This window comes from Anticarsia gemmatalis, chromosome 21, assembly GCF_050436995.1.
Source record: "Anticarsia gemmatalis isolate Benzon Research Colony breed Stoneville strain chromosome 21, ilAntGemm2 primary, whole genome shotgun sequence".
NCBI lineage: Eukaryota > Metazoa > Arthropoda > Insecta > Lepidoptera > Erebidae > Anticarsia > Anticarsia gemmatalis.
In genome coordinates, this window is record NC_134765.1 from 1,882,436 (window position 1) to 1,903,264 (window position 20,829).

General features: G+C 38.9%; 6 protein-coding genes across 6 annotated transcripts; 4 read left to right on the forward strand and 2 right to left on the reverse strand.

The window, feature by feature from the left end:
* The first annotated feature begins 1,921 nt into the window (after positions 1-1,921).
* LOC142982179 (larval cuticle protein A2B-like) lies at positions 1,922-3,233 on the forward strand. Its single transcript, XM_076128568.1, has 2 exons — positions 1,922-2,021; positions 2,424-3,233. Exons 1-2 carry the CDS (start codon positions 2,013-2,015, stop codon positions 2,937-2,939), a joined length of 525 nt encoding a protein of 174 aa, XP_075984683.1. The 5' UTR covers positions 1,922-2,012; the 3' UTR covers positions 2,940-3,233.
* Positions 3,234-5,848: 2,615 nt separating this feature from the next.
* Positions 5,849-6,726, reverse strand: LOC142982356 (cytochrome c oxidase subunit 5B, mitochondrial-like). The gene is made up of 2 exons (XM_076128817.1): positions 6,567-6,726; positions 5,849-6,105 (listed from the first exon to the last, which is right to left on the reverse strand). The coding sequence occupies exons 1-2, from the start codon at positions 6,724-6,726 to the stop codon at positions 5,849-5,851; spliced, it is 417 nt and encodes a 138-aa protein (XP_075984932.1).
* A 6,554-nt stretch (positions 6,727-13,280) lies between these two features.
* On the forward strand, positions 13,281-14,104 carry LOC142982133 (cuticle protein-like). Its single transcript, XM_076128479.1, has 2 exons — positions 13,281-13,362; positions 13,473-14,104. Exons 1-2 carry the CDS (start codon positions 13,351-13,353, stop codon positions 14,016-14,018), a joined length of 558 nt encoding a protein of 185 aa, XP_075984594.1. The 5' UTR covers positions 13,281-13,350; the 3' UTR covers positions 14,019-14,104.
* Positions 14,105-15,978: 1,874 nt separating this feature from the next.
* Positions 15,979-16,753, forward strand: LOC142982138 (larval cuticle protein A3A-like). Its single transcript, XM_076128485.1, has 2 exons — positions 15,979-16,025; positions 16,226-16,753. Exons 1-2 carry the CDS (start codon positions 16,014-16,016, stop codon positions 16,751-16,753), a joined length of 540 nt encoding a protein of 179 aa, XP_075984600.1. The 5' UTR covers positions 15,979-16,013.
* Positions 16,754-18,029: 1,276 nt separating this feature from the next.
* LOC142982135 (larval cuticle protein A3A-like) lies at positions 18,030-18,729 on the reverse strand. The gene is made up of 2 exons (XM_076128482.1): positions 18,694-18,729; positions 18,030-18,611 (listed from the first exon to the last, which is right to left on the reverse strand). Exons 1-2 carry the CDS (start codon positions 18,703-18,705, stop codon positions 18,069-18,071), a joined length of 555 nt encoding a protein of 184 aa, XP_075984597.1. The 5' UTR covers positions 18,706-18,729; the 3' UTR covers positions 18,030-18,068.
* A 1,021-nt stretch (positions 18,730-19,750) lies between these two features.
* On the forward strand, positions 19,751-20,479 carry LOC142982136 (larval cuticle protein A3A-like). Its single transcript, XM_076128483.1, has 2 exons — positions 19,751-19,794; positions 19,943-20,479. Exons 1-2 carry the CDS (start codon positions 19,783-19,785, stop codon positions 20,462-20,464), a joined length of 534 nt encoding a protein of 177 aa, XP_075984598.1. The 5' UTR covers positions 19,751-19,782; the 3' UTR covers positions 20,465-20,479.
* The last annotated feature ends 350 nt before the right edge of the window (positions 20,480-20,829 follow it).

The following is a 20,829-nucleotide window of genomic DNA, read 5'->3' on the forward strand; positions in this document are numbered from 1 at the left end:
TTCTCTTTATTAAGTACATAGATAGGTAGTAGATGAATTTATTTAGAATACGGCAACTGTTGACATATTTAAAGCCAGGTGAAAGTAAGGTCTCATGTTTACTTCCAATTCTATTCGGTTATGTTCTAGACTTAAGTGTTTCTAATGCACTAAAATAATACTCACATCTTAGTCCTATTTAACACTTATTCTCTTAAACTTTTGTTACACGAGACAACTTCAAAAGTATCTACATTTTAAATATATTATTAACATTTATCACATGAGGCGAAGACCATAAAACGCCAGATGCGTGATTTATTCAATCTTTGTTACAAACATTTTAACATAAATACTATTTATTATGCAACCCATACTACTCTAAACAATAAACGATTTTAAACTCTCGAAACTTGTACACTTAATATAATAATGTAACTAGTCTTAAACGCGATTGAAAATTAAAGGTTAGGTTACCTATTGTCCTAATTTCCACTTCGAAATCTTCATCGTTTAACTGTACCATAATTATTATCAGTACATGTGGGCTCCGTCCTTATCTCCAGTAAAATTCGACGAAAAAGGCCAGCAAAAATAAATACACAACATCAACATTGAAGATGATGAATGATACGAATGATGAATGAGGGATAACAATTTCTCATTCTCGTAATCAAATCATTTGTAATGGATTTTGACCGGCGTCCGTGACCCTATCATGTCAACAATATATCAATGAAATGAACACCGAGTGATTGTAATTACATATTAATTTATACGAATATTAATTATAACTGTATAATCAAGATCACGGACCACTCATGAACTAATGCAAATAGGTAAAAGTTGTTATTTTTTTTACCTACACTGATGCAAAAACCGCTAAAGGTATTTGTGATACAATATGGTTCATAGATAGCTTACTATCCAGATAAAACATAAGATACTTATCCCATGGACAAAGGCAAAAGTTATTACTAATATATAAGACCAAACATGTGTTTTGGGTGATTGTTTGCGCTAAAATCTAGGGAAGTACTGATCGGATTTGAAATAGATACTGTTTATAATACCTACATTCACTAGGTAAGCAATAAGCTATCTATCATAACGCCGTGACTGCTGGGGACCGAATAACCATCAAAAATATTGCAAAACATACATAGTTTCTAATTAAGTTATCGTATTTTAGTATAAGCTCAATACACGGATACGAATTGACATTGCAAAATTGATTCATCAAGGTAATAGTGTGAAAATGAACTAAAATAAAGCAATCAGCACGCCTATAAATCAAATTTAATTGAGAAAATTAACTCATATAGTTTTTGTAGCGATTAATGTGTAACGGGGCTATATACCTTAAAGGTTATGAGTGGACGATGACTTATAAGTAGTTACTTTATAGCAAATATAATTTAGATAAAGTCAGCATTACTCCTTCTTTTAAGGATTAAAACAATTGCTAATACAACTGTAGTTGTAATTATTTTTTCTTTCTTTAGGCATCTTTATACAAGGGTTACTTTAAAATGGAAGGAAATGGGCATGTTTATGGTCAACTACACTATTTGAAAAGCTACAATTCTATTCATAGCGATATTTAGCATCAGGAACCTAAAACTTAACTCGTCGTTAGTTTTTCATGCGAGTTATTTATTTCTGATATCAAATTAATCCCAAATATTCCTAAAGTAATCCAATTTTATTGTACCACGATTTTTTTTAAAGTATTTTTACTGTAAATTACGAGTATATATTTTTATTCAAACTATATTTGAAAAATCAGTCCAATTCTCGAATGACATCAACTCCTACGATGTATAAAGTTATTTCATACAAGCGCATGTAATATACAGCGTAACAATTAGGTAATAAAGCTCTAATTACCAGTGAGCTAAGTCTTGCCTGTTGCCAATAAGGAACGTTCGAGTGAATGCAAGCCGCATCTATAAATAAGACCGACGCTGCGAGCGCGTGTGGACTATTTACTAACAACTCTCAGTACCCTATTGTTGCAACGCTCCAGCATTATGTTCAGGGTAAATGTCTTTTTATTATATTATTTATTTGCTTTTGTTTCATTTTAATTGGTGTTTCGAACTTTGTAATAAATGAATCATAGAGCTCTTTAATCGTTTGTTTACCTTTTAAAGTTCGTTTTATTGCTGTGTTTGTTACGTAATAGGAACCAGTTTTGTGCGATATTTGTGTGTGATTTTCGCGTGGTAGATTTAACGTCTTATTTCTCTCTCAATACCTGAGAACTCTTGAGCTTTATATCGTAGTAGACACCTACTATCGTGCAGGTTTGACTTGCCATCTAAAGTACGGAATAACTCAGCTCAAATACGACCAAGAGGTCATCTATTATGTCCTTGCCACAGGTTCATAGTCTCGGTGTATTTATTTTTATTCTAACTACAACAAAATTCCTTTTACAGATATCACTATTACTTTGCGTCGCGCCGACCGCCTTCGGCATAATAGTTCGCGACCCGCCACCTTCACCCAACGACTACAAATACTCGTACGACATTCAAGACCCGACTACGGGAGACAGCAAGAGTCAACATGAAGTGAGGCAAGGTGACGTCGTCACTGGCGCCTATACCGTCGTCGGACCTGATGGGACGAAGCGAACTGTGGAGTATACAGCTGATGCCCAACACGGATTCAAGGCCGTCGTTAGTGAGGAACCTGTCCATCCAGTAACTGTTACACATGCACCTATTACTGTATCACATCCTCCCATAGAAAGTTTCGACTATAATACAATTCTACAACACGCGTCATCTCCCAGACCACATCCATATTATCCTCAAGTAACTCCCGTCCAACTACAACCGAGAATCTATCAAGATCAGCAAAAGGTTTATTTCACTCCGCAAAATGAAATAGAGCCGCGGCAACCGTTCACGGGCGGACATTACTTTATACCGGCCAATGACAAATACTAGATTGTAATGTATTGTGATTTTAAAATGTGATATTAAGATAAGTAATATGATATTTTTGCTGTGAATAATGTTAAAGAATTAGGGTTTCTGTACGATTTGTTGTTAGAGTAGAAGTCATTGGATTCTGTATGGTTTAGTGTAAAAGGCGTGAACTATAAATGTATCTTGTACTGTCTAAATGCTCGCCATTAGTGAATAAAAAACTTTAATGAACATTTATATTAATAGAAATAAAAAAATATAACAAATCAAGGTCAAAGTACTTTGATCTTTGTTTTTTATTGTTCTATTTGTATTGTCTAAGTGTTGATTTTATTTATCTCCTTTTCTTCCTACTTACTGACATCAGGAAATAGATTTAGTACTTAGATAAACAAAATTTAGCTTTATACGCGACGCGTAAATTGTACAATGTTTTGTCTTTCTCACTCATTGATACTTTCAAACCTATTTAAGAGTGACAAAACATAGTTTAACTAATCCGTAGTTACGTGGTTTTCTATCAGTAAAGTAGGTAATTATACTAATTATTATCTATACTAATATAATAAAGTTGAAGAGTTTGTTTGTTTGTTTGAACGCCCTAATCTCAGGAAGTACCGGTCCGATTTAAAAATTCTGTCACTGTTATATAGCCCATTTATCGAGGAAAGCTATAGGCTATATGTCATCACGCTACAACCAATGGGAGCAGACCACCAGTAAATTTTTTTACAAAAACGGGGAAAAATGTCACCCATTCTCTCTTATGTGTCGCAAGCCAACTTGCGCGGGTCAGCTAGTAAAAGATATGTAAGTGTGAATAACTTGTCTTGTTCCGGGGTAGATCTGTGCACCGGATCTGTCAGTTCAAGGTTATATCGCGGGAAATGGGTCGACTTCGTAGGCGAGCGAGCGGCGCAAGGCCTTAGGCACTTGTCTCACTGACAGCGGTGAACGACAAGCGAGTAGAGGTAGTAACTAGACATGAGTGGGCGACAAGTGACTGTGTTGTCGCTTAATAGTTTTCTTTTTCATTGTCAGTTCTGCAGTGAACAGTAAAATTTCTTAGCGTTAGTTGTTCTTCCGTCAATCGCTTTGAGTCAATAATGTTATATACATTATTGATTAAAAGCTATTGAAAAACGAAAACGAGTTACCTACCTAAACTTTATAATTATATATTCAGTCCGGTGCTGTTGCTGAAGGCTGACTCCACAACCATATGGGACGAATAGCCAGGAAGAGAGAGAGAGTCCGGTGCTGTTAGAACATTATTCTACTAAGATGTCTTTTTTCTTCATATGCATTGCATCAAACTAAGCTCGACACATTAGAAACAACATCCATCGTACTCTTCTTGAGCGACAAATTAGCCTGTAGTTAATCGCTTTTCGTTAACAGTGAGACCAATGCCTTACTCGGGCTTCGAAACCAGCGATAATAGTTTAAGCGACTTGACGCGAAGGCGACGCAACCGTAACTAATGTTCTACAAACGCGTGTCTGATGAGAAAAATAATGAGTTTAATGAGCCTACGGTTAATAGATTAGCGCTCTTTTATTTGTTCAACCAAGCCTTCATTGATATTGAGTAAAATAAATATGCCTTGAATTTTTGTTGTGGTTTTATTATTATGGAAATGTTTTAAATTATGTTTAGTGTTCTGATATTTGCTTTTGGTTAAATGATGATAACAATGAAGGAAAAACCTCTTAAATTGACTATACAAAAGATTGTTTTAAACATTCTATAATTTTCCTAATTGTTTGTTAACGTAAAGTTACTTGTTGGAAACTTTATTGGTGATAGTGATAGCTAAAGTTCTCATTGTAACATTATGATAAATATTTACACTGTATGTTTCTAGAACCACAATAAATAAATAAATAAATCAGCAGTTTATTTTAAAGTGACGATAAATGAACGAGAAGTTATTTCTTATTACAAATTCGAAAAAAAGCTTTCAAGCATAAAATAAAAGATAATAATATTCATTTAATTGTTCTTTCCATATAGTAGTGTTTAAAACGTAGAAGCGTTTATATAAAATTGCAGATTTCATGGCTCAACGTTGTCATAAACTTAATAATTATTAACTTTATAAACTGCACTAATTAACTGTTTAAATATGATTCATTAAAGTGTTTACATTAAAAGAAAGAGTACTCATCTCTGGTATATTACACATTTTTAAGACTTTTTTAGCAATATGAGTTATAAATTAAAATAAGCAAATACCTTTAATCCTGTTTTCAAGTCCAGCTACAATAAAAGACTTGCGTAAAAAGTAAGTTTCTTGCAACGGGTGGGATTCAAATCTCCGACCTCTAGATCATAAGTTTGATACCTTAGCCCATTGAGTAACGCCACTATTCTTATAGAAATGTCAGCTACTTGACCGTGACCGTGTGACAACTAATGTATTTTGTTGAAACACAAATAAAAACGCGTGTATGGGCATTTATTGACATAGCACACGTGTTTCATGGCGATAAAATTAATTAACATCGAGTTACGGTACTAATTATGGGCAAAATGTACTCAAATTGTATAATTCAGCGGTCGGCAGTCAGAAAGCAGTTTTAATGATAATTTTTCTTTCCAACCAATTATATTAGACAGTAAAATTGTTTACAATTAAATACAAAACGATATTAGGTTTAAACTAATGATAATGATGCTTGCGACCCTTTTACGACTAAATTTTTAAAGCGCAAAATTTGCCTAGATAAAGAACATCCCAACATACCTACTAATAATATAATCTCATACTCTCTTTGTTTCGTAGTTCCTTGGTAAGTAACCAAGGAAGTAGGAACTACGGACCAAAGACAAAACTTTTGTTAATAAAAGTCTCATAATAGTTTCACCCACTTTAATAACAACATTAAACAAATTTCAGTTACAAATCATAACTCTATTTCATGTCACCGTTCATTTTTCACCCACGGGCAAAACTTATGTGGTGCTACAGTAGGGTATCGAAATTCACATCTACCAGTGTTTGAGACGAAAGGTGATACGGTGTATAGTTGGAACCAGTGGCCGCAGTAGCAACGCTTCGGATGCCCTAAGTGTAGGCAGGTGTAGTTCAAGCAGTTGGCCCCGTTGTGACACTGGCACGCTACTATTCGGTAACTGTTCGCGCTAGGGATCAGGTTCGGCCGCTTTTTAGTTCCTTGACCTGGAAATGACACTATTATTGACAATTAAACAAAATCATTACATAAATATATTACATAGCTAATATCCCAAAGGGGTAGACAGAGACCAAAGAACAAATTAAAAAAAATATATATTGTCCATCATTTACTTTGACCACCAACACTCGTGATATAATTGATTTTAGTCTTAGGTAAATCAGTCTCATTAGTCGCACACTGAGTATTGAGAGTTAAGATAAGAAAAAATAACCCATTACTTTGCCATCACTGGGCAAGGATCTCCTCCCGGATTGAGGGACAGGCTATTACCTTCGTATAATAAGAGCAAAAGCAACAATTTTTGATATGATAATTACGATTGAATCCCGTCAAAAGGTCATCGTTACGAATAAAGACAAACGTGGGCAGCTAGTAATCCTATGACGGGACTTTTTCAAATTTAAATGTGTGCAAAATGCTCTCAAATGCAAGAGAACCTTACCTTTCTTAATGGGTAAAATATAATAAGGGTCGTAGTTCCCCGCAAGATGTGCAAGAAGCTCCCGTTTTTCAAGTCCAGTAGCGAGATCGATCGGGCTGAACATGCCGTAAAGGCGCGAGCACGCCCGACGAAGGCAGCCTACTGGCCTTAACCATGACATTTTACACCTGACAAACAGTAAAATATCTGTAGGACTTTGAGATAATATTATGCTTGTTATATTTCAATGGTAGAGCATTAACCTAATGAGAATTAAAGACCGTTGCCGTCAGTTGCACTATTCTGGTGATGCGATCAGTGGATCAGCAACGCATGACACAGACATTGGATAGATGGGTAATCACCAGATTGCATAACTTTGGTACCTACGATGTTGGACATCAACCATAAAATAATGTAACCGTAAAATAATCATAAGTTATTGTACTTCGATTTTTAGAGACATACTAAATACATTGTATACATACTAAATAAATAAATAAATATTTGTAGTTTTAAATTTAGGGTGGCTTTTTAGTAATCTATTAATCCATTGCGGTGATTCCAGATATGACTCACTTATTTTACTGGCTTCTTTATCTACAGATAGTGGAATGGAGGGTAATAGACTTACCAATAATATATTTAAAACTAAAAGCAGCCTCCAAAAATACTGAGCAATTTTGAAATCCAGAGTAGTTTTAATAATTCACTCAAAATATCATCGATATAAAGGTTTAACGTAAAATTTTACAAAATAAGAAATTATTCTTATAACTACATTACAGCTAAAAATTTCAAAGACTGACAAACATTTTTGATTATGTCATAATCTACTATATAAAAATAAGTCGGGTTTTCCTTCCTGACGCTATAACTCCAGAACGCACGAACCGATTTCCACGGTTTTGGATTCGTTGGAAAGGTCTCGAGCTCCGCGAGGTTTATAGCAAAGAAAATTCAGGAAAAAATTCAACAGAAAGGCGAAAAAACAGAGAAAATCATTTTTCTCATACAGCGCCATCTCTGATACATAGCATGTACTACATACCAATATTTGTATCGTAATTCTTTTAATATTTTTATTTGACAGCTACTCATTGTAGATGGTGCCGGTGCGTGATATATTGTTTGACAGAGAATTTCATGTGAAAAAACGGTATTGTGTTCAAAAAAGTAAAAAATATAAGTTATTCGTTTCCTAACATTTTAATTGGAAACCAACAAATCAATTACGTGTATTGTGCAGATTTTTATTCGATTTCAACAGCAGGCATTTTGTCTTTAAGGTGGTAAGTTAAACTGTGTAAATTATGTGGATCGTGCATTTGAGGTTAAATTCACTACTCTGTCCATAGTCCAAAATGCCTAGAGGACGACGTGCGAACATCGGCCGCCGCACAAGACATGCAAGCCAGCAACAAGTGTATTCACAGAACTTAAGCGAAGTAAGACAAAATATAATAAGAGAAAATGCCCGATTAAGACAGCGCGTGAGCACACGAAGATCATTGGCATCATACAATCGCTTGGCATTCCAATATGATCCCACTGCGAACTACAGTAATGATGAAAATTTAGATATTGGACCAATGACGACTGTATGCCGATATTGTAATGCGTTAAAGTTTAAAAGAGAAACGGCTGGATTGTGTTGCGCAAGTGGAAAAGTCAAACTGGATCCATTACTTACACCACCACAGCCACTGAAACAATTGTTCGATGGAAGTGATCACGATTCCTACCATTTTCTTCAACACATCCTTGAATACAATAACTGCTTTCGCATGACTTCCTTTGGAGCTAATATCATTCGAGAAGGCGGCTTTATGCCGACTTGCAAGGTAAAAGATACAACACACAGAACCAATCACTCACACTAACAAAATGAATTGCAACAATAAAAACTACATATACACCAAACACTACACCATCACACGATCAGAAGTTACACCGTATTCTTCAACAAATGATTGTTTGCAATTACAGATACAAGGACAAATATATCATTTGCATGGTTCAATGGTGCCATCACCGGATGAGCCGCATCAATTTCTGCAAATATATTTTATTTCGTCGATGGTGGATCAGCTGAATGTGCGTTGCAATATACAGGGAACACAACAGTTAAAGAGACGAATTATAGAACAGTTGCAAGCATTTTTTCACGCTAATAACGCTGTGGTTAATATGTTCAAAACAGCATTGGAACAAATGCCATCGGATACGCACAAATTTGTCATAAGAGCGGATTGTACCCCAACAGGTGAACACGTGCGAAGATTCAATGCACCCACCGTTAATGATGTTGCTGCAATTATTGTTGGCGATCCAACTAAATCGCGAGACATTGTCGTTCAGCGAAGAAGCAATATCATGCATCGTGTAAACGAGACACATCGTTTGTACGATGCGTTACAATATCCAATCATTTATTGGCAAGGGCAAGACGCATACGACATCACGTTGAAGATGGTCGATCCAATTACAGGTAAAATATTCACACACTAATTATATTGCTATTATTGGTTTCTATTAACAATTCATTTAATTTTGCATTTTCAGGTGTATCAACGAATAAAAATCTAAGCGCAATGAATTACTATGCGTATCGTTTGATGATTCGTACACATGAGGAGAATGTCATTCTGAAGTGCCGTCGGCTATTCCAGCAATTCGCTGTCGACATGTATGTCAAAGTCGAGACCGAACGTTTAGCGTTCATCCGATACAATCAGGCAAAGCTACGATCTGAGGACTATATACACTTGCGTGATGCTATTCATTCAGATGGCGATGTTCAGAATGTTGGACGTCTGACGATTCTTCCATCATCATATATCGGAAGCCCACGCCACATGCACGAATACGCTCAAGACGCTATGACGTACGTGCGAAATTATGGAACTCCGGATTTGTTTATTACGTTCACTTGCAATCCGAAGTGGATGGAAATTGAACGTGAGATGGAACCGGGACAAAAACCGCAAGATCGCCATGACATAATCGCCAGAGTATTTCAGCAAAAACTCAAGGTTATGATGGATGTGCTTACTAAGTATCGAGTTTTTGGTGACACACGTTGTTATATGTACTCGGTGGAATGGCAGAAGCGTGGACTACCGCATGCTCATATCCTAATTTGGTTGCTGAACAAATTACATTCAAATGAAGTGGATGACATCATATCAGCTGAAATTCCTGATCCAGTCACTGATCCCCATCTACACGACATTGTGACGACGCAGATGGTGCATGGACCGTGCGGTGCTTTGAATCCATTATCGCCTTGCATGGCTGATGGAAAGTGCACAAAACGATATCCGCGACCGTTAGTTGCTGAAACAGTCACAGGGCACGATGGATATCCAGTTTATCGTCGGCGTTCAAAAGAAGATAATGGTCGAACTATTAAAGTCAAAGTTCAAAATCAAGAGATTGAGATCGGAAATGAATTCATTGTACCATATTGCCCGCTGCTATCACGAATTTTCGAAACACATGCAAACGTTGAGAGTTGTCATTCGGCCAAATCAATCAAATATTTGTGCAAGTACGTCACAAAAGGCAGCGACATGGCTGTGTTTGGTATTGCGTCGGAAAATGCGAATGACGAAATCAGCAACTTCCAAATGGGCAGATACGTCAGTACTAATGAAGCACTGTGGCGATTATTGTCATTTCAAATTCATGAAAGATATCCCACAGTTGTACATTTAGCAGTGCATTTGGAAAATGGCCAAAGAGTTTACTTCACTGAGGCTAATGCCGCACAACGAGCTGAGAGACCACCATCGACAACATTGACTAGCTTCTTTTCAATGTGTGAAACAGATCCATTCGCAGCGACGCTGATGTACGTTGAAATGCCAAAATATTACACTTGGAATCAATCAACAAAGAAATTCCAACGTCGCAAACAAGGCACCCCAGTTCCAGATTGGCCACAGGTGTTTTCCTCTGATGCACTAGGTCGTATGTATACTGTTCATCCTAGAAATGATGAATGTTTTTATTTGCGACTGCTGTTGGTAAATGTACGTGGACCAAAATCATTTGCGCATTTGAAAACTGTGAATGGCCACCAATGCCAAACATATCGAGAAGCATGTCAACTATTGGGTTTGCTGGAGAACGATTCTCATTGGGATTTAACACTTGCCGATTCAGTTGTTTCATCAAATGCGTACCAAATACGAACGCTGTTCGCAATTATCATCACCACATGTTTTCCTTCACAACCAATGCAGTTATGGAACAAATACAAAGACGACATATGTGAAGATATCTTGCATCGTTTGCGCATTCAAACGAATAATCCTGACATGCAAATAACCGATGAAATCTACAATGAAGGATTGATTCTGATTGAGGATCAATGCTTGACTATTGCAAACAAGCTACTGATTGAAGTAGGAATGATTGCGCCAAATCGATCGATGCACGATGCATTCAACCAAGAATTAAATCGAGAGCTGCAATACAATGTTGATACATTTCAGGAATTTGTTCAAAATAATGTGCCGTTACTGAATGAACAGCAAAAACAAGTATACGAAACATTAATACAAGCGGTGGACAATAATACTGGTGGTCTATTCTTCCTGGACGCACCTGGAGGGACAGGGAAAACATTTGTCATTTCATTGATTTTGGCCACTATTCGATCAAGATGTGACATAGCTTTGGCGTTAGCATCATCTGGAATTGCGGCGACTCTTCTAGATGGCGGTCGTACTGCACATTCTGCGCTTAAGTTGCCACTCAATTTAAACACAATTGATACTCCAACATGCAATATTTCCCGATCCAGTGCAATGGCAAAATTGTTGATGCAATGCAAGCTCATTGTTTGGGATGAGTGCACAATGGCACATAAGAAATCACTTGAAGCACTTAACTTGACACTGAAGGATCTTCGGCGAAATAACAACATCTTTGGCGGCTTGATGATATTGTTGGCAGGCGATTTCAGGCAGACTTTGCCAGTAATTCCCCGTGGAACGCCTGCAGATGAATTGAATGCTTGCCTGAAGGCATCACCTTTATGGAATAACGTAAAAACATTATCGCTAACCATTAATATGAGAGTTCAACTTCAAAATGATCAAAGTGCAGCACAATTTTCCAAACAATTGTTAGCTGTTGGAAATGGAAAAGTCCCAGTTGATGCGACATCTGGATTAATTACTCTTACCAACGACTTTTGTCGATTTGTAGACTCTCAATTAGCTCTTATTGAAAATGTTTTTCCAAACATTAGTGAGAATTATCAGAATTATGCTTGGTTAAGTGAACGAGCAATTCTTGCCGCAAAGAATAATGATGTACACGCACTGAATTTCACCATTCAATCAAAAATAGCAGGCGATTTGGTGACATACAAATCCGTTGATTCTATAACAAATCTCGATGAAGTAGTAAATTATCCGACGGAGTTTTTGAACTCTCTGGAGTTACCAGGATTTCCACCACATAACTTGCAACTCAAAGTTGGTACAGTTATTATGATATTGCGTAATTTGAATCCACCGCGACTTTGCAACGGTACTCGACTTGCGGTAAAAAGACTTATGTCGAATTTGATTGAGGCAACCATCATTAACGGAAAGTACGCAGGTGAAAATGTATGTATTCCTCGAATACCAATGATTCCGACCGATCTTCCGTTTGACTTCAAACGATTACAATTTCCAGTTCGCCTTGCGTTCGCAATGACAATTAACAAGTCGCAAGGCCAATCGCTTAGTGTTTGCGGGATAAATTTAGAGAATCATTGTTTTTCACATGGACAGTTATACGTTGCGTGTTCACGAGTTGGTAAACCATCCGCTTTGTTTGTGTTAACGTCAGACCAAAAAACAAAAAATGTGGTTTACCAAAGAGCACTTCAATGAATCTTCGAATAATTTGCGGACACGTATAACGCTTCGATTCAGTATTTAATTTGGATTCACTTTCATATACTTAGAGAAGTTCAACTAAATGACACTTCATTTTTGTATTCAAAATGAATTCATTACTGTTGTGAAATGCAATATTTTTTTCCTTTTCAAATATAAAACATAAAAAAATGTTTCTTCATCTCTTAATCACAAAACGAAATGTTACATAAAACGAAGCCATTTGGTGGCGAAACGGAGTTCGCCGGGTTTGCTAGTTTTCCATAAAGAAGATATAGGAATAGAGAAAATAAAAAGAACAGCAAAAAGATCCAACTTCTGTTACTATTTGGATTCCATGATTCTACTGAGCCTTTTCTAGACTTACTCAATTTTAATGAACTACGAGATTACCAGAAAAATCATAACCTTTTTTGTTAGGCACTTATTAACTTCTACAAATTGGAGTGCGTCCTTATAAAGAAATGTCACAATCTCATACATCGCCGAATATGTTTGCAAGTGTATTGTAAATGCGTCCCGAAAGAGGAATATAAGTGCACTGGTAAATGACCCAGTTTACAATAATGAAAATAAGTTACATCAACAAACATGCGTCGTCGCAAGGACGACCCGCCCAAAAAAGTCGACAGCATTACAATGCAAGTGATCTTTGTGCACGAGATCAATCATAGCCCACTTGTTCTTATTAACATACTACTCGAACCAATTCGGAAGGTTTGCCGACTCACAAATTTATCATCCGATGTTGTAACTCTTAAAAGCAACCGGTTTATACGATCTCACATACGGGCAGGCGTAATAGCAGTGCAATGGTGAGGCATATAAAAAGTCCGAGAGTCTCAATTGCGGCACATTCAACTTGAGGTCTTCTCACAGTGAAGTCACTTACATCTCATAAAATGGCTTTCAAGGTATCTACCAGTAATATTATAAGTGCTGTTACGGGACTACAAGTGAAATTCATAATTTATTGTCCGGAAGTGTCTATATGTTGATTCTTATATTCGTATTTTTATTTCAGCTGGTCGTCCTGGTTTGCACTTTCGCCGCCGCTAACGCGGGCATCATCGCCCCTGCGGCCTACACCGCTCACCCTGCACCCTACGCATACGCGGCCGCCCCCGTCGTACACGCTGCTCCCGCTGCTCATGTTGTACACGCCGCTCCCGTAGCGTACGCCGCCCCCGTCGCCAAAGTGGTCGCCCCCGTCGCCAAGGTAGAGGAGTACGACGCTCACCCCCAGTACAGCTTCGCGTACGACGTGCAGGACGGTCTCACCGGTGACTCCAAGAGCCAGCACGAGAGCCGCGACGGTGACGTCGTGCAGGGCTCCTACTCCGTGGTCGACCCCGACGGCACCAAGCGCACTGTGGAGTACACCGCCGACCCTCACAACGGTTTCAACGCCGTCGTGCACAAGGAGCCCCTCGCTCACGTCGCTAAGGTCGTCGCCCCCGTCGCCAAGGTGGCCGCCCCCGTCGCTTACGCCGCCGCCCCCGTGGTGCACCATGCCCCCGTCGTCCACGCCGCTCCCGTTGCCTACTCTGCTCCCCTGTACCACCACTGAAAGTCAAACCTAGTCAAACCTTAAACTGAGGAATTATTTATTACTTTAGCCATACGAACATGAACAAATAAAACTTTTTATACGAATGAAATACCAAGTTTTGCTTACATTTTTTTCCCTTGTTACTTCATAAGTTAAATTTATTGACTTGTACTAGAGTTATATCACACTACTTAGCTGACCCGCGCAACTTCGCTTGCGTCACATAAGAGTGAATGGGTCAAAATTTTCCCCGTTTTTGTAACATTTTTCACTGGTACTCTGCTCCTATTGGTGGTAGCGTGATGATATATCGGACCTGTAGTTCCTGAGATTAGCGCGTTCAAACAAACAAACAAACAAACTCTTCAGCTTTATAATATTAGTATAGATAGTGCCCACCTCGTCGTTGTCGGTCAGTTTTTAGTTTTAGGCCTAAGGGCATCTACAACTTGGCTAATAAGATTGGCTAGCAAGTCTAACTACCATGCCATACGACTCATTGCGAAACAGTTTTTACAAACTTGTTACCTTAAAGAAATTAAGTATAGGTATAGAAAGTTCAACTTACAAACAACAACCAAGTGTAAAACAAAATAATAAACGAAATATCTTACTTATATCTACACTAATGAATATGTCTTCATTTAAATTTTAAAGGATCAAATCTCACTTAAAACTTAAAATTATTTGTGTGATCCTGATTTCGAGTTATAATATTTTGTATATTGCTAAAACATTTTTAAAACGGTAGCAGTTTTCAAATCATCTCATTTATAAGATTTGCTACCTGATGACGAATAAGACAAGACCAAATTATGAAAAATGTTATTAAGATATTAAATGTACGGAGATAAGCACAGTTCTTACCTTAGTTAATTTTATTAGTATCGTAAGAAATGGCATCATTGTATATGTGTTTAAGTCGATAACGTAAGTGGATTTATCCGTTGGAGCGAGCAAATGGTAAATTAATGGCAGCCAAAACGGGGCAGTAATAGAAGAAGACAGACACCCAAATATCGAGCTTTATTGTGTAGAGAAAATATTTTATTTCAAAGTTCATACATACTATAATGCGAAAAGACTTTTTCCCCGACCTAATACCATACGAATATCCACAAAAATTAAGTAATTGATGTGTTGACGTTCCATATGTTTAGGTATTTGGATAATTGGTAAATAACGTAAGTATATGAGGCATATGATAACAACTTTGTTAGTATCACTATATCCAAGAAACCTTACAATCCTACAAAACAAATACTATTAGACAACATAATTTTACTTTAAGTTACTTTATTTAAATTTATTGCCTACATCTGAATAGCATAGAACTATTGGTTACCTAAACATATGAAAGAGAAAAAGTTTACGTGAATAGGTGGTAGGATGTCTATTACTTTCTCATATACAAACCACTGAACAAATCTAAATGTTACTTTTTATTACCTGGATTGGTTTTTATTCCTAGAACAAAGATACATCTGTAAGGTCCAAGAGTATGGCGAGTCGATCACTTTGACTCCTGCGCCAGACACTTCATCAGAACTAATAGTTTCGGACCCTTAAAGGTAAAGAACTTGACCCGTTTTCATTGATAACAAATTACATGGTGTACATCATATTAAGGATTACTGCGGCAAAGTTGAAGGCTGAATCATTTTGTCACACGGTCCTAATCCGAAATCTTCACGTACTTAGTTCTTTTGCTAATTTAGTAGCTGAATTGGATGGACTAGGTAGCCCTTAGATATCAATGCTTACAACGTAGGATATGTATTTACTTCTTGAAAGCTTGTCTAATACGAATTAACCTGTTCGATTTGCTGAAGCAGTTGACCTTACACTTTAACAAGATACAATAGTATTTAGTGCACTGCATGTCATTGACCGGCGGGGTGGGTGTCATGTGCGAATCGCACGCCTCAGGCGAAATGTCGTTCGTATATAACCACTGTGTGTTTATGCAGGTGTATCATTCGTTCTTCACGAGCCAATTGATACACAACTACAATGGCATTCAAGGTATTAAAACCATTGGTGTGCTTGAAACTGAAAATAGGACTTTTGTGAAAAGTATATTCAAGCTGAAAATGTGAAAGTGATTGAAAATAATACTCAAACTTTGTGAATAGCATAATCTCACAACTTCCCAAAGGTTACACAATAATAGCAAGTGTCAAGCATACTCTTATGCTATAAATACATTTCTTCTTTTCTTGCAGTTTGTAGTATTCGCTTGCACGGTGGCGGCCGCCAGCGCGGGCCTGCTCCCCGCCGCGCACGTGTCGTACGCCGCCCCGGCGCACGTGGTGCACGCCGCCCCCGTAGCGTACGCCGCGCCCGTCGCCAAGGTAGAGGAGTACGACGCTCACCCCCAGTACAGCTTCGCGTACGACGTGCAGGACGGTCTCACCGGTGACTCCAAGAGCCAGCACGAGAGCCGCGACGGTGACGTCGTGCAGGGCTCCTACTCCGTGGTCGACCCCGACGGCACCAAGCGCACTGTGGAGTACACCGCCGACCCTCACAACGGTTTCAACGCCGTCGTGCACAAGGAGCCCCTCGCTCACGTCGCTAAGGTCGTCGCCCCCGTCGCCAAGGTGGCCGCCCCCGTCGCTTACGCCGCCGCCCCCGTGGTGCACCATGCCCCCGTCGTCCACGCCGCTCCCGTTGCCTACTCTTCTCCCGTGGTGCACGCCAAATACGCCGCTGCCCCCGTCGCCTACTCCGCCCCTGTGTACCACCACTAAGAAACAAAACTAGTCAATTATAATGTAATGAATAACTATTTATTTAAATACCATATGAGCAAAAAATAAAAATGTACATACACTATTACTTCATGTCTTTTGTGTTTAAAATCCACTTTTATACATATAATGAAACAAGTATGGTTGGTTGGAAACTATAGATTCAGAGATGGTTGCTTGATACCCTTGATTCTAGGAATCGTTCAATATGCGAAAGCACTTATACAATTATACTATTTTAACCATACAGGTACTAGATCTATACACCATCGTCACCCCGAATTTTCTTATTAAATGTCACCTAGATCGGTCTGCTGTTGGTATAATAAGTTGTTTTTATGTTGATGAATCTTACATTTTAGAAAACTACCGATTTAATGTATTTGTAATTTACTAATAAAGACTTGTGTTCAGAAACAAAAAAATAGTTAGATATTTACAAATGTACTTCATGTAAAAGTGAATTGACACACAGACTGCAACGGTTTCTTAGATAGTAATCTTTATATTAAAACTGTTTGAAGGAATATATTTATTTTAATTGTAGCGCTGAGCACCCTAACGCACTGGTGGCTAACTGCGGAAGCGGCTACGAATTGCTAAATAAATTTAGCGTCCTTGACAGATTATCCATACATTACCCATGTTATTTGAGGATTAAAAAGTGACGCTTAAAACAAAAAACATTGAAATATACCTAGTCTATAAGAATAAATTGCCGCGATATAACTTCAATTCTACAGCATTTCAAAATAGACAAGGGGAAGGTGGATAAAATGTCATATTACACAGGAATATAATATACGACTAGCAATTTCGGCGCAGTAATATACTGCTGGCCGTGGTCACAAGCTTATCATCGCCTAATTACTTTATAGTATGATTAATTAATTAATAGAAAGCATGCAACGTGATAATTCAAAACTCTTGTAGAAGATATTCAAAGTAAAAAAAACAAGAGCCTTAACTTTAATATTCGATCGATATGTTACATTTGAATAAACATGGAAAAGTCTGTAAATTGCATAATTTACTTTAAAAGACAATCATAAAAGCTCTCTCTCGCAGTTTAACGGCATAGAGTAAAATATTTATGAAATCTGTAATGAAACGACTCTTTTCATTTATTTGCATTCGTAAGCATAACTAAAATATTGAATCTTTTATACGTGTAGCGTATTTTTGGGTACTATTAATTTTCGTATCCGCAAGAGGGCAAACGAGTCATGATCAAATAATATGACAATAAATATTCTTGACTTTTTTATTATGACTGAATTAAATAATATACAAATACTTTTTGACTAGGCATTTCTTAGTGGTGGTACACGGGAGCAGCGTACCCGTAGTGGGCGACAGGGGCGGCGTGGACGACGGGAGCGTGGTGCACGATGGGGGCAGAGTAGGCAACGGGAGCGGCGTGGACGACGGGGGCATGGTGCACCACGGGGGCGGCGGCGTAAGCGACGGGGGCGGCCACCTTGGCGACGGGGGCGACGACTTTAGCGACGTGAGCGAGGGGCTCCTTGTGCACGACGGCGTTGAAACCGTTGTGAGGGTCGGCGGTGTACTCCACAGTGCGCTTGGTGCCGTCGGGGTCGACCACGGAGTAGGAGCCCTGCACGACGTCACCGTCGCGGCTCTCGTGCTGGCTCTTGGAGTCACCGGTGAGACCGTCCTGCACGTCGTACGCGAAGCTGTACTGGGGGTGAGCGTCGTACTCCTCTACCTTGGCGACGGGCGCGGCGTACGCTACGGGGGCGGCGTGCACCACGTGCGCCGGGGCGGCGTACGACACGTGCGCGGCGGGGAGCAGGCCCGCGCTGGCGGCCGCCACCATGCAAGCGAATACTACAAACTGAGGGAGAAAGAAGAATTAATGAAATGTTCATGAAACAAATCTCACAGCTACTTATGATCTACGTCTACTCTTCATTTACCTTGAAGGCCATTGTAGTGTATTAATTGAGTTATAGAGAGCGAATGATACGGAATAGGAACATGTGCGGTGATTATATACAGACAAAATATCGCCGGCGGCAAAAATATGTATGTCTGAAAGTGCACATGAACAAGATACATTACTTTTAATTACATTTTGTTTATAATGTCATCAGTCATTGCAATTCTATGAGACAGGAAATTTCATTTCACACTCATGTTAACTTTTTTTAATAGAGCCTTACTTTACGACTATCATAATGTGTTAACATTTGACTTACATGAATGAACAATTTGATTTAGATTTTTTGAAGATTGTGAGGGACCTGTCTGATTACGCAAACGTCTTATGATTGTGTTTTTGGTTTGGAATAGCTGTGTTTTATTGTAGGAAAGCGTTATAATATGATGATGAGGAGATTTTGCATTAGGAATCAGTTCATAACGTAAGGGCAGAAAGCGAAATCTTCGTATTGATTCCTTGATAGATGGATAAATACATAACATTAGGTATTCAACAAACTACTCGGATTAAAAAAAGCTGTCGTAGCTTAGACTTCACTTTTGTTGTCGGTGCGAAGATGTGTAGTTTTAAATGAAGACAACACTTCTAATATTATTACATACACGTTTTCAGGCCCATGTAGTAACACCTAAAACAAAATATATTAACACTAGATGCCATTTCCGATTAACAATGTATACATATACAAACCCTTTTCATGCATGACATTTGAAGGATTTTAGGAAATTTGCCTAACTTACACATACTACAGTATAGTTCATCAAAAGTTATAGTTAAAGGTGTGGATAGAGGTGTCTTGCCACTATCAATCTTCCCAGCGAGAGAATCGCCATCGGTACATACTTTAAATAAATTCATTAGACAATTTGTTGTTTGCAGTAGTCCTTGCACTACAACAAGATACAATAGTCTTCAATGTTCGTAACATGTCATCGACCGGTAGGGTGGGTGTCACATGTCCGACGTATCGCCCGCGGCAATATCTTGTTCATATAAAATACTCGCATACACAGGTACTCATATCATACGCTCTTTAGAGACCTATTGATACACTTCTCCTAAAATGGCATTCAAGGTAATTGTTGTTATGAGACTACTTAGTTAACAAACCAGAAAGTTGAAATCATACTATTTCGGATATGGTTTACTTATGAATAAATAGAAAGTTTGATAGTGGCAGTTCATGAAATTTAGTATCTAATTCCCTTGTTTTCTTCTTCCAGTTTGTAGTATTCGCTTGCATGGTGGCGGCCGCCAGCGCGGGCCTGCTCCCCGCCGCGCACGTGTCGTACGCCGCCCCGGCGCACGTGGTGCACGCCGCCCCCGTAGCGTACGCCGCGCCCGTCGCCAAGGTAGAGGAGTACGACGCTCACCCCCAGTACAGCTTCGCGTACGACGTGCAGGACGGTCTCACCGGTGACTCCAAGAGCCAGCACGAGAGCCGCGACGGTGACGTCGTGCAGGGCTCCTACTCCGTGGTCGACCCCGACGGCACCAAGCGCACTGTGGAGTACACCGCCGACCCTCACAACGGTTTCAACGCCGTCGTGCACAAGGAGCCCCTCGCTCACGTCGCTAAGGTCGTCGCCCCCGTCGCCAAGGTGGCCGCCCCCGTCGCTTACGCTGCCGCCCCCGTGGTGCACCATGCCCCCGTCGTCCACGCCGCTCCCGTTGCCTACTCTGCCCCCGTCTACCACCATGCTCCCGTCGTCCACTCTGCCCCTGTTGCTTACTACCATCACTAAAAAGTACTCTAAAGTATGTTTAATGGCTTATGAGCATATGTGAATAAAATTAAATTATTTGTATGTATCATACAGAACTGTAAATAAAGATGAATATATAACTTAGCGAACATTTTTATTTCCTACGTCTGTTCAACAGTGACTCATAGAACACCTCAATAGGCTTCAACGGACACCGTCTAGTTTTGTCATTATTCCTTATTTAGTCACAAAATTTCTCTCTCCTTACGTCTGTATGTCCTCTATTGTCTCCAGATTTTCATTTACATGTTAAACTAGTTGCGTGTAAAAATAAGTCTATTGAATTTTTTTTAGACTTAATGTTTGTCTATAAATAGCTCGATTTTATTGGAAAAAAGCAAAAA